A 14481-nucleotide genomic window follows, 5' to 3' on the forward strand; every position below is an offset into this window, starting at 1 on the left:
CACAGGCTCCGGACGCGCAGGCTCAGCGGCCATGGCTCGCGGGCCCAGCCGCTCCGCGGCACGTGGGATCTTCCCGGACCAGGGAACGAACCCGCGACCCCTGCATCGGCAGGCGGACTCCCAACCACTGAGCCACCAAGGAAGCCCTAGAAAATTACTTCTTTTCGATTCCACAATAATTTTTCTCCCCTAACTGCATATTTTATAATTCTACCCTTTATTGCCTTCTGCTGATGTCGGTTCTTGTGTGATCTTGTGCGCATAAATTTAGAGCATTGCATCACTCCTCAGAAATATCAAAACAGTTAAAATAGTTCTGGAAATGAGGGTATAGGAAAGAGAAAATATAAAAAACGAGATGGGTAGATATTAAGCAAAAGAAAGAAATGAGAGTTTGGGGTATTCGGTATTTTCTTACAGAACACACACACATGTATTAAAAACATACTTGATGGTATGTTTAATACAGTTCACGATAATAAACCATGAACTTACAACAAGGTAACATAACAAAGTCTTTATAGTCTAATTGCATATCAATGAATATTAATTGAATTGCATGGCCCAACAATCATCTTTTATATTCTTGCACTTAAAGTTTTGTTTTTTAAGGAAACAAGAATGTCACCCTTAAATATGTCTTTTTGACATAAAAATTATTTTGAGCTCAAGGCAATTAAGAAGTAGAACATGTGGAAAAACCTTCCCCTTTTCTGCCTAAAGGCAGGAAATAAATTCTCCTTTCACTAGAGACACACTCTTACCAGTCCAGAGATGGCACGGAAGAATCTGCAAAGAAATCTTGTTAAACTAATCCTAATCTTCCTAGTTAGGGAAGAGAAGGACTCCGTAGTCCTACTTGGACTTCCCCTAGCCCCTGTATCTTGCCAATTCTTCACAAATGTATTGTTTCTTTGTCTAAAAGGTGTAGAAGCTTCCTGCTCTGGTCACTTCTTTGGGTCCTCATTCTCTTGGGAAGGGCTTTCATGTACATGTAAAACCTTAATAAGATTTGTGTGCTCTTCTCCTGTTAATCTTTGTCAGTTGAATTTTCAAACGCAGCCAGGGACCCAAAGAGGGTTGAGGAAAACCTTTTCCTCCCCTAGAGTTGGAATTTTGATTATGGTTCCAGAACATATGTGAATGGCTTAGTACATACTGATTTCTGATACCACCAATCTGTCATTAAGTACTTTAGATAATTACTCAAATAGAATCCATATCTGAAAGAAAACATTACAGTTAGCCCTTCATCGTTCCAAATTTGTCTCTGTGTCCTTGCCGGACCTCTTTAATTCGAAATCTGCCCCCCCTCCTTCCCCTCCCACCACCCTTCACACCCACTTGGCAGCTCTCCTGCCCTTGAACGTGGCCCTGAAATGGAGACGGCGTTGTTTCCCTCGGGTAAAGAAGCCAGGCATCCTCTCTTGACCGGTGGTCACTGGGTTGGTGTTGACACAGCACATTTCCTGGAAGATGGTCGGAGATGCCACTGCAGCTGTTCTTCGGAACGTAGTGCTCAAAACAGGCTCGTCCTCGGCTGGTGGGATGAGCTGGGTCAGTGGGGCCCACGCCATCCTCCTCATGCCTAAGCCTGTGCCTCTGTGGCCCCGATTGAGCAAAGTCAGTCGTGTGCATTGGGCCTGGCAGATGTCTATTTTAAGCAGTACGTCCCCCAGAGGACTGCTAGAGCATGTGTGCTGAGAGGGGCCACACCTTCCTCAGCTCCGGCTCTCCTCGCAGGTTGGCACAGCTCATGCCCGTCAGTGCGTTTCCCAGTTCGTTGCCCACTCGCTCAGGACCTATGTGTAAGTTCTTCTGACAACAGAATGACCACTTCCGTCCACGCTTTTCCAACTGAAAAGGTTACTCCGAGAAGTTAGGATGTTTTCCAGACACTATCTAATTAGCACCGTGTCTCCTTTGCAGAAAATATCTGTAGTGCTCAGCATTTTCGCAAGGTGACTTAGTCACATCCTGAGCACTCATCTGGGTGAGTCAGAGGCAAGAGAAGACACAAAAGGAAATTGGAGCTTGATTTGGATTAAGCTGAGGGGGGGCTTCTTCCCATCTTTCGCCTCGCTGATGAAGACAAAATGACCAGCAGGATCTCACAGTGTTGGAGCGTTGCAAGAACTACAGGAAAGGTCTGGTCCCTTCATGTTATCGTGTAGCTGTAAAGTCTAGTTGCTTAGTCATGGAGCATTCAAGTCAAATTCTCTCCGTTTTTGGTAAAATATTGAGAAATTCTTTTGACAGGTTATAATTTGGGTATATTTACTCACTAGCATTAGCTGATTGAAATACTGTGGCTGGCTATTGATTTTCTCAAAAATATTTTCACTGGTGTTTCTCCAAAGGCAACATGTAGCCATCTTGTAATTCTTCTCACATGTTCGTTGAGGGCTTCCCTGGTGACAGACATTTGTGTCAAGTGTTGGATGGGTCCTCTTTGTGTGGTACTTTATTGTAACTGAACTAGGTAAGTGCTACTAATTTCAAAAGACATCGCTTAAAAGAAAAATAGAATAGGAGAGCAAGAGATTATATGATGTATAACTGAATCTGTAAATGCTTACTGGTGCTGCCAGGGTCAGACTGAAAAGGAGCAGTCCCAAAGAGATGATTCGCATCTTTGAGAATCTCTGTAAAAAGACAATAATATTTTACCCTAAAGCATTGCCAGTTATGAACTGCAGCCATAACAATAAATAAAACAGAAAAGTCTATACAAACCTCCTTCCCCTTAGCAGTCCATTTCCTCTTGTTCAAAAAAAAAGTACATATAATTTATATCCAAGTGTAGAAACTTTAATCTGAGCTTTCATATGTCTAATTATTCCAATGTGAAAATGAAAATTGTCCAATATTACGAAAACAATGAAGTTGGATAGAAATGGAGTTCATAGACATATTTATTTGCTCTATTGTCAGCCCAAACTTTTCCCTTTTATCTTTAGAGAGAGACCATTTAATTGAATTATTTATATAATTCAGAATAACATTAAGCAAAGAGTCAATAAACTTTAAGGTAGATCAATAGAAATGATGTAATTTGAACAAGAGAGAGAAAAAAGGGTTTTTAAATGACCATTCTTTTCTTTCAGTCCTTTATAAATATATTCTACTTCCTCAGGGACCCGTGTGATGGTAGCAGTGGTCAACCCAGAATTCTATCTCTTAGAGAGGAAGTAAAGCAAAATTGTTAAGAGATAGGGTTTTAAAGTTAGATCTGGGTTTGAGTTCTTGGCTCTGTTATTTAATAGCCAAGGGACCCTGGGCAAGTCATTTAAACTCTCTAAACTTTGGTTACCTCATTTGTAAGATCTGAATAATACTTATACTTGTATCTGATGAAAAAATTCTTAGTTCTTTACACAGAGCCGGGCACATAGTAAGTGCTCAATAAAGGTTAGCTTTTGTCATTAAAAAAATAAACAGTTAAAAAAAAAAGAATAACATGCATTAAGTTAGTATAGCAACTCATAACAGACTCTAAATGAATCTGCCAGGGTAGCAGACTTTACTGTGAGGAATGAAATCTTGTTCACCACCGGCCCTGTGCCTGAATATATATCCTCGTACTCATTAGCAAGGTATATGAGGTGGAAGCCACCTGTGGGCTGGAGACCAAAACAATTTATGTAATAGTTATATTAACAGCTAACATTATTGAAAACTAAAATGGGCCAAGGACTGTTCTAAAAATTTGACATATTTCAATTAATTGAGCCTCACAGTAACCCTGTGGAGTTAGGTGGCATTACTAGTCCTGTTTTACAGATTAGGAAATAGACACAAAGTCAAGTAACTTGTCCCAGAATTCCCAGGTGTTCAGGGGCAGAACTGGGATTAGCATCCAGCCAATGTAGCTCTAACGCCAGACTCTACAGCACCTTGAATAAGTTTCTACTCTTTTATCTTATTACAGAAAAATCTACATGTAGTTGATGTAAAGAAAATCATAGTACTTTACTGGGATCCACAAAATGATGTTTAAAACACTAACATTTTCTTATGGATAAAGGTACATGTTTATATGCTAAGAGGATCTAGTGAGTTCATTTAAGTCAAGTAGCCATTAGATTGAGAAAGAAAGTCAACATAATTTTGGATGACTGATCTGTTGGTTTTGATATTAAGTATTTTACTAACTACCACACAGACATATAGCAACCAATGTGAGAAGTAAAAATTTACACCACTCTTTGATATTACTTGAGAGAAAAGTACTTTTAATAGGAAAAATAATCTAAATACTGTTGCAATCTTTAACCAGTTCAAGGTAATAGCTTTTATTTGGAGAAATAAATATAACTTTTAAATCTATTCTAAAATCCTGGGCTATTCTCTTCTAAATTAATACAATTTTAAGGTCCTTAATCCTAGCTATAATTCAGCTTCCAAGCATTTTAGAGGTTAGGACAGTACAAGTCAAGTATCAAATGACAATGCTGATCAGTAGAAATATCAGTACAGATGAGGTTTGCAAGTATAAGTCTGATCATATTATCCTTATTCTGTCTTATAAGCGAAAGTGTAGAGTAAAATTGAAGTCTTTGAGTTATTGTGGAGCTTGATAATGTCGGTAGTCAAATCAGAGGGAAAGCTGCTACCAAACCACCAAGTTTAGTTGATCATTTCTAGAGCTTGGTAACACACTTTCTTTTTCTAAAACAAAGCACTAAATAGTACACAGGTGTGCTCAGTAGAGAACACTTTCAATATGCACTCATTTTCAAAAGCAAGCTCCCTACCTGGATGGCACGCATCTTAAAAATGTGAGCTATGTTATAAAGTTGTTATCGAGAACATCAAGAGAGCCAAATTACCTGGGGATCTTTGACCTTCAGAATACCTGGTTTCTTCTGCAGAATTAACGGTGTCTGGGCATTCTGCTGAAATTTAAAGTTTGTTAGAGTTCCCAATGGCCAATCAGCACTGGCTCACTTAGCGCTAGCAAACAATTTGTTACGAGTGCCCACAGATAACCATAGGGGGCAAAGTAATTTTAATCTAAAAATGTTTTTGTGGTAGAAAGCTGCTATCAAATGTTCCAGCAAGTGGGATAAACAGAAAATATAAATACCTCAGCTTGGTATATCGTGTTGTCAAATAATTAAAATTGATTTCAGAACTATTAATTAGGACTGGCTGAATAACTCCCAAGTTTATAAATAGAAAACAGTTTAGCTATCCTCTTATGTCAAAAGCTTATAATTTCAACTGTGCCTGAATGAACTTCAGCAACATTTAACAAAAGGGCACTGAGTGCCTATTATGTGACCAGCATTAGGGAAACAGCAGTGAATGGAAGACAGGAAAAAAATAATCCCTGTCTTCGTGGAATTTATAAGCTGGCAGGGAGACAGACAATAAATATAATAAGATGAGTAAGTAAAAAATGTTATGTTAGGTAGTGACAGAGACTAAGTCTAAGAAGAAAAAGTGTTGCAGGGAGGGGACAATAATAAGCATTGAGAGTGGGGGGACATTGGGTTGAAATTTTATTTTTTTTAATTTTTAATTGTTTAATTTTTATTTTGGGGCTGCGCCACATGGCTTGCGGGATCTTAGTTCCCTGACTAGGGTTTGAACCCAGGCCCTCGGCAAGGAGAGCGTAGAGTCCTAAACACTGGACCGCCAAGGAATTCCCTGGCTTGAAATTTTAGATAGTGAGGCCCAGGAGGGCCTCGTTGAGAGAGTGACTTTTGAGTAAAGACCTGTAGACATCTGACTCTCTAAGGGAAGAATATTCTAGGCAGAAGGCAGAGAACCCCTGGGACAAGAGCCTGCTGGCTTGTTTCAAGACAGAGAAGAGGCCAGGTTGGCTGGAAGGACTGCAGGGAGGGAGTGCAGCAGGAAACGAGGTCAGAAAAGTATTAGATGGCAGATGATGTAGTGCCCCTGGGTCATCGTGAGGCCCTGACTTCACCCTGAGTGAGAAGGAAGCCCTTGGAGTTCTTGGGCAAAGGAGGAACTGAAGGAGGGACTGAGTACGAAAAGGCAGAGACCAGCGAGGGAGCTCTTGAAGTAATCTGGACTTGAACCACAAGGGGTGGTGAGAAGTGGTCACGTTCTGAATGTATCTGGACAGTAAAGCCAGTAGGATTGGCTGACGGACCGGATGTGGCTGGGAGAGAAAATCAAGACGCAGGGATGGCACCAAGGTTTTTGCCTTGAGCATCTGGAAGGACAAAGTTGCTCCTTAGTATTGTTATGGGGGAAACTGCAGGAGTGGTTTAGGGGGGAATATTGAGAGTTTGGGTTTGTATGTGAATGTTGTAAAGTGGCCAATTTAGGACGTTGACTTTTTCAGTGAAACGAGTGGCACACGCATATTGGAATAAGCCTTTCTAGGGCAGTAGTTGGCCCAGTCTGGCTGCCAAAATCATGATTGCAGTAGTTCAGGAGGTTCCATTCAGTCTAAAATATTATACGACCTGGAGGGGTAATTAGAACTTTATGTGAAACATCAATAAAAGATAATGTAAGAATTGTTTAACCCATACTAAGGGATAAGAGCTACCTATAGCTAGACACAACTTTAACAGACTATAAATGATATTTAAATGTAAACTCCCAATTTCTCCTAATTTTCAAAACAGACAAAAACCAAAATAAAACAAAGAAAGCAGCCCTTAGGCAGCTTTAGCTGAGAGAATGGTTTCTTTTCTAGTTCAGGCTGAATCCCTATTTTTGATCCTCTTCTGAGTGTACGTAGCTGGTTCTTAAAACTCTTTGCCAGGATTAGAATTTTTAGCTTTTAGGTTGGGGATACTGCTGACTCACAGTCGTTCAACCATGGGGTTTAGAGTATTTGACATCGTCATTGACAGTGGAGACGTTTAACTGGTAGCTTTGGAGTCAAACAGACCTGAGTTCACATACTGACTCTACCTCTTGTTTGCTGTGGTCAATTGCTTAAGCAAATAAATTGAACTTCTGTGAGCCTCAATTTCTCCATATGAGAATGGGGAGCATAATAATAAGCTGAACTTTCATTGAATGATTACTATAATCCAAGTATTACTCTAAGTGTGGTATATTAACTCATTTAATATTTACAAAAACTCTATATTGTAGCTGTTATTATCACCCTGATTTTAGTGATAAGACATAACGCAGTTAAGTGACTTGCTTAAGGTCATATATACAGCAAATATGAAAAGCCAGAATTTGGACTTCCCTGGTGGCGTAGTGGTTGAGAGTCCGCCTGCCAATGCGGGGGACACGGGTCCGTGCCCCGGTCCGGGAGGATCCCACGTGCCACGGAGCGGCTGGGCCCGTGAGCCATGGCCGCTGAGCCTGCGCATCCGGAGCCTGTGCTCCGCAATGGGAGAGGTCACAACAGTGAGAGGCCTGCGTACTGCAAAAAAAAAAAAAGCCAGAATTTATAATTAGGCAATCAGGCTCCAAAATGAGGTTTGAAAACCACTGCACTATACTGTCTCTTAAAGTCTGCATAAACATTAAATCAACAAATGTTCCTAAGTCTAAACTAAATGATAAATACATGATAGCTACCCATCCCACCCATTCTTCCCATCATTATATAATAATCTGGCATTCAGATGACATCCTTCTGCATCTCGTTTCTGTCCTCTCTTTATCTTCCAGCCATGTCTTCTTTTACGACTCAATTGTTGAAGGGAAAAAAAATCAATGAAATGGTGAAAGAAATAATAGAGTTGAAGTTTAAGAGCAAACGGTGGGCTATTTCTCTAGACATCACAATTATTAATGACCAGAATTTCCGCAAAATGTAAAGGACTTGGCAGACATAGAAAAAGGCTAACAAGAAAATGGTAGTAAAGGAAACGAATGGACAAGCAACAGTGTTCAGTCAACCGTAAGAATGAACAGAAACATACAGCTATATAAACGGTAGACAGATGTGAATACCACAAAAATCCTCACTTTAATATTCTCTTAAAGCGATGAATTATTCACAGATTTCTATAACACTTAGAAAATCCACAGCGTTTTAAGGTTTTACACTCTTCCGTAACTTTAGGGTTTATAAGTAACTTTATACTTTTGAATGATCAGGTAGAAGTAAGCACCTGGTATGTGCCTCATACATGGTGCAGCTTTAGAAAATGGTTAGGGCTTTTTTCATTAATATTATAGTTTCAGATTATTTCTCAAATGTGCTTTTTCTTTGTCTTTCCTTCTTTCCAAAGAAATTTAGTAAGAGATTTCCCCTTTATTTAAGTGATGGGAAAGTGTTTAATTCTATCTAGATGAATCTGTGTTCTATAAGAGAAAACTCATAGAATGTTAAGAGAAAAGTTGACTTAGCTACCAGTCCTACCAAGGAGTAAACTGGCAGTAGCTAAATATATATATACTTCCAAAGCTAAAATGCATTCAAAGCTCAAAAAATAAAAATGCAACTTGGGCTTTAAATTTAGAACCTACAATTGACTAAAGCAAGAGAAAACAAAAATTGAGCCTATCAAACTTTCTGTCTAAAAGTTTGCCGAGAAGAAACCATGGGGAGAAAAACAGAGAATAATCATTTGCTAAAGTTCTGTGAAGTAGAGATGTTACTTCTACCCTCTTAAAGCTTGCCCCCTAGGTTGAGCTTGAACTTCAAAAACTCAACGTAAGTTTCCTAAATGTTTTTGGGTAATAAACAGTTTTGCCATAACATTTCTTAGGAATCAAAGATAAAGACCAGGGTTCTGTAAAAAAGGTAATCCAGCCTCACGCTATTTCTATTTAATTGGAAAAGACAACAAAATAAAACAAAATTAAGAAGGACTAGAGAAGAACAGGAAATGGACCCGAACTTTCTTCTGGTTCTCGGTTCACGGTTCAAGAACAGACGTCTCCACCGATGATGCACCTAGCCGGAATCTCCTGGGCCAGGCTGACACAAGGAGTTGCTCCTCAAAGAGATTTTCAGATGAAAATAGTCCATGAAACTTGTTTCATCTTGTGCTGGCTTTTTCATTTCTTACCCTTCACTTTATTGAGAACAATCATAAAATATGAGCTAACTAGGAACCTACACTATCTGTTCCAGCTACTGGACCCTCATCCAGGAGTAAGGCTTTGTGTTTTTGTTTTGTCTTGTTTTGTTTTTCCATCTATTTCTGGAACCTCCCATCCATCTTCTCTATACTTGTGCTCTAGGTCCAATTGTTTTGATATACATTTTTTTTTTTTTTCTTCTGTACGCGGGCCTCTCACTGTCGTGGCCTCTCCCGTTGCGGAGCACAGGCTCCAGACGCGCAGGCTCAGCGGCCATGGCTTACAGGCCCAGCCACTCCGCGGCATGTGGGATCTTCCCGGACTGGGGCACGAACCCGTGTCCCTGCATCGGCAGGCAGACTCCCAACCACTGCATCACCAGGGAAGCCCTTGATATACATTTTTAAAAACTTAGGACAGTAAGAACTCTTTTTATTTTCTGGGATCTTGGGCCCCAACTTATTCTTAACATTATTAGGTGACACATTTCTCTGTATCATCATAGGCAGTTAGAGATAAATATATACTATGCATATTTCCATAGGTTCTGACTAACTGAAGTAATGCTCTATTCTCTAATTTATATATGCAACAAATACTGGGGTTTCCCTTCTGAAACAGTGGGGGGATCTCCACAGTGTTGTGAATGGAAAAGAAAGGCCCTTGTTGAGCATCTCCTCTTTACCATATGGACCCTTACAGATTTGTCAAGGCTTTAGGCATTTCGTAGAAGCATTTATTCCCCATTCATCTCCAGAAGAGAGTGTGAAATGGGTGTGCTGGGGCTTGCCCTGTCTGTAGCAGAAGAAAATGTTTCTGCTTTAAATATGTTCACTCATGAGGATCAATATTCATCCTGAGTTTAAAAAAGGTCACTTTTTAAAACGTCACTTACAACCAACTTTCTCATCTACCTCCAAATTATGGGTTTGTTTTTTTTTTTTAGTTTTTATTATTTTTTTCTCTTAGTGTTTGGGAATTTCAACAGAAGTACATAAAAATTTCAGCCAGATACGGAACCACAAAGGGTCACGGAGTAGCATGAAGCTAGCTGTGTTCATTTCTCTAGGCTATTTGTTTACCCATTCAGCTATTACTGGCAAAGGGAAGACATGTCAATATAATTTGCTTTTATTTTTATATTAGAAAGATGTCTTACTACACCTTAAAGTGTAATTCAGAGGGTGTAGTTAAAATGTAATTATAATGATACCAGGCTTTTCCTTCAGGACACGGGGACATTGCTGGAAGTAGCTGTGAGGCTTCGTTGTGTGACCTCAGGAGGGAAATATCTCTCATTCCCAAATAGTTCTTGCCATTTTGTTTTGCAGGACCAAGTATCCTCTTAAGAGACAGATCATGATGACATATACCAGCTAGTTATTCATCGTATTGGACACATACTCTTTTCTTACCTAATTTCGGCATATCTTGTCTTCTCAGTTTTTAAACTTCGTGTTTAAATGTATTGTGTTATCATTTTATTTTCGCACTTCTCTCATGACTGTCTTAATTCTCAAAAATTCTCAGAACTTTTTCTATGCTTGTCTGTTCTTGTTTCAGTTATCTATTGCCCTAAAACAAACTACCTCTAAACTTAGTGGTTTAAAACACCCATCGATTGTTTTCTCGCAAGTGTCTGTGGGGTGACTTGGCTGTGCCACCCTCAGATCTCTCATTTGGGACACTCAGGCGGGATGGGCGCAGGGCTGCTCTGAAGACTCGATTGGGCTGCACATCCAAGACGGTGCTTTGGTGCTTCTTCATATGACCTCTCTTCTCCAGCAGAACCAACTGGATTTCTTACATGGTGGCTCAGGATTAAAATACTCAGTGGGATTTGTTGGTCTAATAGTAGCGGTCCCATGCAAATTACATTCTGCTCTTTCTCAGGGGGCTTCCCCACTCCTGAGACCCTCTAGGCTCTCAAGAGCAGAAAACAGAAGTAAGCGAAGCCCGGAACTGTTAAGGCTCATTGTCATGATATTGCTCAAAGCAGTCAGATTCAAAGGAGAAGGTATATGTTCCACACCCTGGGGAGGAGTGGCAACGTCACATTGCCGAAGACTTGTGGAAGGGGAGATGGTGTCGAAGCTGCCTTTGGAGAATACAGTGTGCCTGAGTCAGTCCCGATAGCAATGCAGGTATTGAGAATTCACTGAAAATTACTCTTAAAATGTTTGGTGTACTTATATTAGTTTCTTTCTCTCCAGAGAGACAGAACCCCTAGGTTATACACATAGGAAGAGATTTATTATGAGGGATTGGCTCACGTGATTACAGAAGCTGGTAGGTCCCAGGATACACCATCTGAAAGCTGGAGACCCAGGAAAGCCAGTGGTGTAAATGCAATCTGAATCGCAAGGCCTGAGGGCCAGATGAGCAGCTGGTGTCATTCCCAGTCCCAGGCAGAAGACAGATGTCCCAGTTTAAGCAGCCAAGCAGGACGCTGCCCTTTTGTTCTTTTCAGGCGCTCAATTGATTGGGTGATGCCCACCCTCATAGGGGAGGAAAATCTACTTTACTGAGTCCACCTATTCAAATGCTAATCTCATCCAGAAGAATGCTCACAGACACACCCAGAGATAAAGATGTTTAATTTGGGCACCCCTTGGCCCAGTTAAGTTGACACACAGAATTAACCATAGCAGGTACTGGACTTGATGATAACTCATTCTACACAGCATAAGTAATGGTTTATGTTGTGCTGTTGATTCCCCATCACGATCCTATAGCTAGAATCAAAATCAAACTTTCCCTCAGCTGGCTAAGGGGTTAGACATACCTGACAATCTCTGTCACAAAATTTCAAAAGATAATTAGGATAATGAAAATATTATCTTCAAATATTATTTATTAGACATAAATAACATTCTTGATGTGTTCAGGTCCAGGAAGTGTCAGAAGCATTTTATTAAGCAGCTGCAAGAAAGGAGATAACGCACAGATTGCTGTATCAAATATGAGAAAATTTACTGCATTTTTAGTGAGTTCACTGATAGTTTGTTTATATCCTAAGTGATTAACAACAGCTAAAATTTTTAATTAATCAGTTCTCTATGGTTATGACTTTATAGTCGTCTGAAATGGAAATCAGCAAACTATGGCCTGTAGGCCAAATCTGGCTCAACAGCTGTTTTTGCAAATAAAGTTTTATCAGACCACAGCCATGCCCATTTGTTTACATTTTGTCTTTGGTGGCCTTTGCTACAATGACAGACTTGAGGAGTTGTGACAGAAACCATCTGGCCTGCAAAGCCAAAATTATTTACTTATCTGGTCCTTTACAGAGAAAGTTTCTGACCCATGACTAAAATAGTGAAAGTTGAATTTGTGCTTTAAAAAGTGATAAGATGGGCTTCCCTGGTGGCGCAGTGGTTGAGAGTCCCCTGCCAATGCAGGGGACATGGGTTCGTGCCCAGGTCCAGGAAGATCCCACATGCCGCGGAGCGGCTGTGCCCGTGCGTCCGGAGCCTGTGCTGCGCAGCGGGAGAGGCCACAACAGTGAGAGGCCCGCGTACCGCAAAAGAAAAAAAGTGATAAGACAAAATTCTGTGCACACTGATGAAGGTCTTATCTTCTTGGACCCTGGGAGTTATGAAATACAGGGGGAAAGCCTCCTGAAAACAGAATACTACTTCCATGGAACTTTTATTCTTAGAACAACAAACCAAGTTAATGAGTATCTAACCCACTGAGGGCAGGAAATATTTACAAGTATTTGCACTTGGATAAACAAAAGGTCCAAGTGATTGCTTCATGATTTCCTTTTAATTAATATTGATTCTTTTTTTAAAGTAAGATTCATATTTCTTGACATTAGACTATCCTTTTCAGAAGAATGTATTTATATTTTTCTGCTTTTCTCACACTTTCATTACTTTTTCTCTTTGTCACTCAGAGGGATTCACTTTGCCTAGAGATGGATTGGGATTTTGGGTTTTTTTTTGGCTGTGCTGGGTCTTAGTTGCAGCACATGGGATCTTCATTGCAGCGTGTGGGATCTTTTAGTTATGGCATGTAGGCCCTTAGTTGTGGCATGCGGGATCTAGTTCCCTGACCAGGGATCGAACCAGGGTTCCCTGCATTGGGAGCACAGAGTCTTAACCACTGGACCACCAGGGAAGTCCCAGATTGGGATTTTTTTTAATAAGAGGAATCCAAATGGAAAGAAAGTCAATGTTTTGTTTTTCAGTTCTGAATAGGCTCTTGAAACTCTCAGCAGAAGCAATTATTTTGAAAACCAAAGCTTTAGTCTTGCAAGATGAAAATCTTGTTAAGAGAGGAAAGGGTGATAGGAAATCAACAGGGTCAGCCATGAAAGAGGCAAGGTATAGAATTTAACAATAATAAATTGAAAAGGGGAAGGGGGATATTCAGCGCTCCCTGCGGATTCAACATGGCTCACCCTGGTTGCCAGCTGGGGAGGATACTGATTGAGGCATCATGTTGGAGGAGGTAAGAGGGACTTGAAGTGAGGGGATAGGGCCTAGGGAGACCACAGGGAGAGGGGCAGAGTCATCTCTCAGAAGCAGCTACCTTGTGGCCATGCTAATACCCAAAGACCATCCACCCCTGGGGTGTGGCCTGAGCTGTGAGGCTAGTCAGCATCCCATTGCTTGGTGAGGGCCTACATGTCACCACGAATCATCTCACATAAGTAGCCCTCTCTCATGCTAAGCCCATCTGAACTCTCTGTGTGGTCAATGTTCTTTAAATGGTCTAGGACACTCATAAGTCTCCCAAACCTTGGTATCTGGAAGAGGCACATGGGGGAGCAGCTCTCTGACAACCTTGCATGGTCCCCATGTAGACCATGTGGGCAAGAATTGACTGCAGTCCAACCCGAGTCTTAGCAAAGTGCCCTGTGGCTGGCCAAATCTGAGATTTGATGATTCTATGATATATTGTGATAGTTTGTGACAATGTCACAAATAAAGAGTAAAGACAACCTATATTGCTGAATAAATAGTATTTATCACACTGTTCCCAAGGCTTCCATCTCATGAAAAGCTTTTGCTTACAAAGAGGCATTAGGACAAGAAAAAAATGATCCATGAGTTCGCAAAAGACAATTTTTATGACCAGGTAATTCTATTACAATCAGATGCACCTAAATGTTAAGATGGAGAAAGGAAGGGACTGGAGAGGAGAGAGGTGATGATCTGAGTAGCTCGTAATGGGTCAGACTCTAAACAGCAACCCAGTGAGTATACTTCACATGTAGGAGGTGAGGGAACAAAAGACTAGGGAAGGAAATTCATTTACTCTCGATAACACCATCATTCGAGCCCACCTAACTCCAGGGCTCGTGCATTTTGCACAATACCAATCTACCTGTATAGAAAGGTATACCAAAATACCTGAAAAATATCAGAGGATCCTCACTTTGAAAATATTCTTTAGGGCTCAAGTCATAAAAAAAACATAGTTGGTTCTAAGAAAATTGTGATAGAGGACATCTCGTTTTTTCAGCAATGCCTTATCATTAGAGATTTC

The 14481-nt window shown here is 40.5% G+C and overlaps 1 protein-coding gene and 1 non-coding gene across 3 annotated transcripts in view; both read right to left on the reverse strand.

Annotated features, from left to right (window-relative positions):
* The window catches only part of MEPE (matrix extracellular phosphoglycoprotein), a 13599-nt gene extending 8745 nt beyond the window's left edge, over window positions 1–4854 (reverse strand). The window contains exons 1-2 of one of the 2 annotated variants that reach the window (XM_007450685.1): window positions 4833–4854; window positions 2580–2645 (exon numbers count right to left, since the gene is read on the reverse strand). In XM_007450685.1, the coding sequence (XP_007450747.1) occupies window positions 2580–2633 (54 nt within the window). In that variant the 5' untranslated portion in view covers window positions 2634–2645; window positions 4833–4854. Of the gene's footprint in view, window positions 1–2579; window positions 2646–4832 lie in introns of those variants that run through there. The other variant, XM_007450686.1, reaches the window with a different exon arrangement.
* Window positions 4855–13034: 8180 nt separating this feature from the next.
* TRNAG-CCC (transfer RNA glycine (anticodon CCC)) lies at window positions 13035–13107 on the reverse strand. Its single transcript has one exon. It is a non-coding gene; the product is annotated as a tRNA-Gly (tRNA).
* Between the last annotated feature and the right edge of the window lie 1374 nt (window positions 13108–14481).

Source organism: Lipotes vexillifer, unplaced genomic scaffold (genome assembly GCF_000442215.2).
Source record: "Lipotes vexillifer unplaced genomic scaffold, Lipotes_vexillifer_v1.1 scaffold34, whole genome shotgun sequence".
Lineage (NCBI taxonomy): Eukaryota > Metazoa > Chordata > Mammalia > Artiodactyla > Lipotidae > Lipotes > Lipotes vexillifer.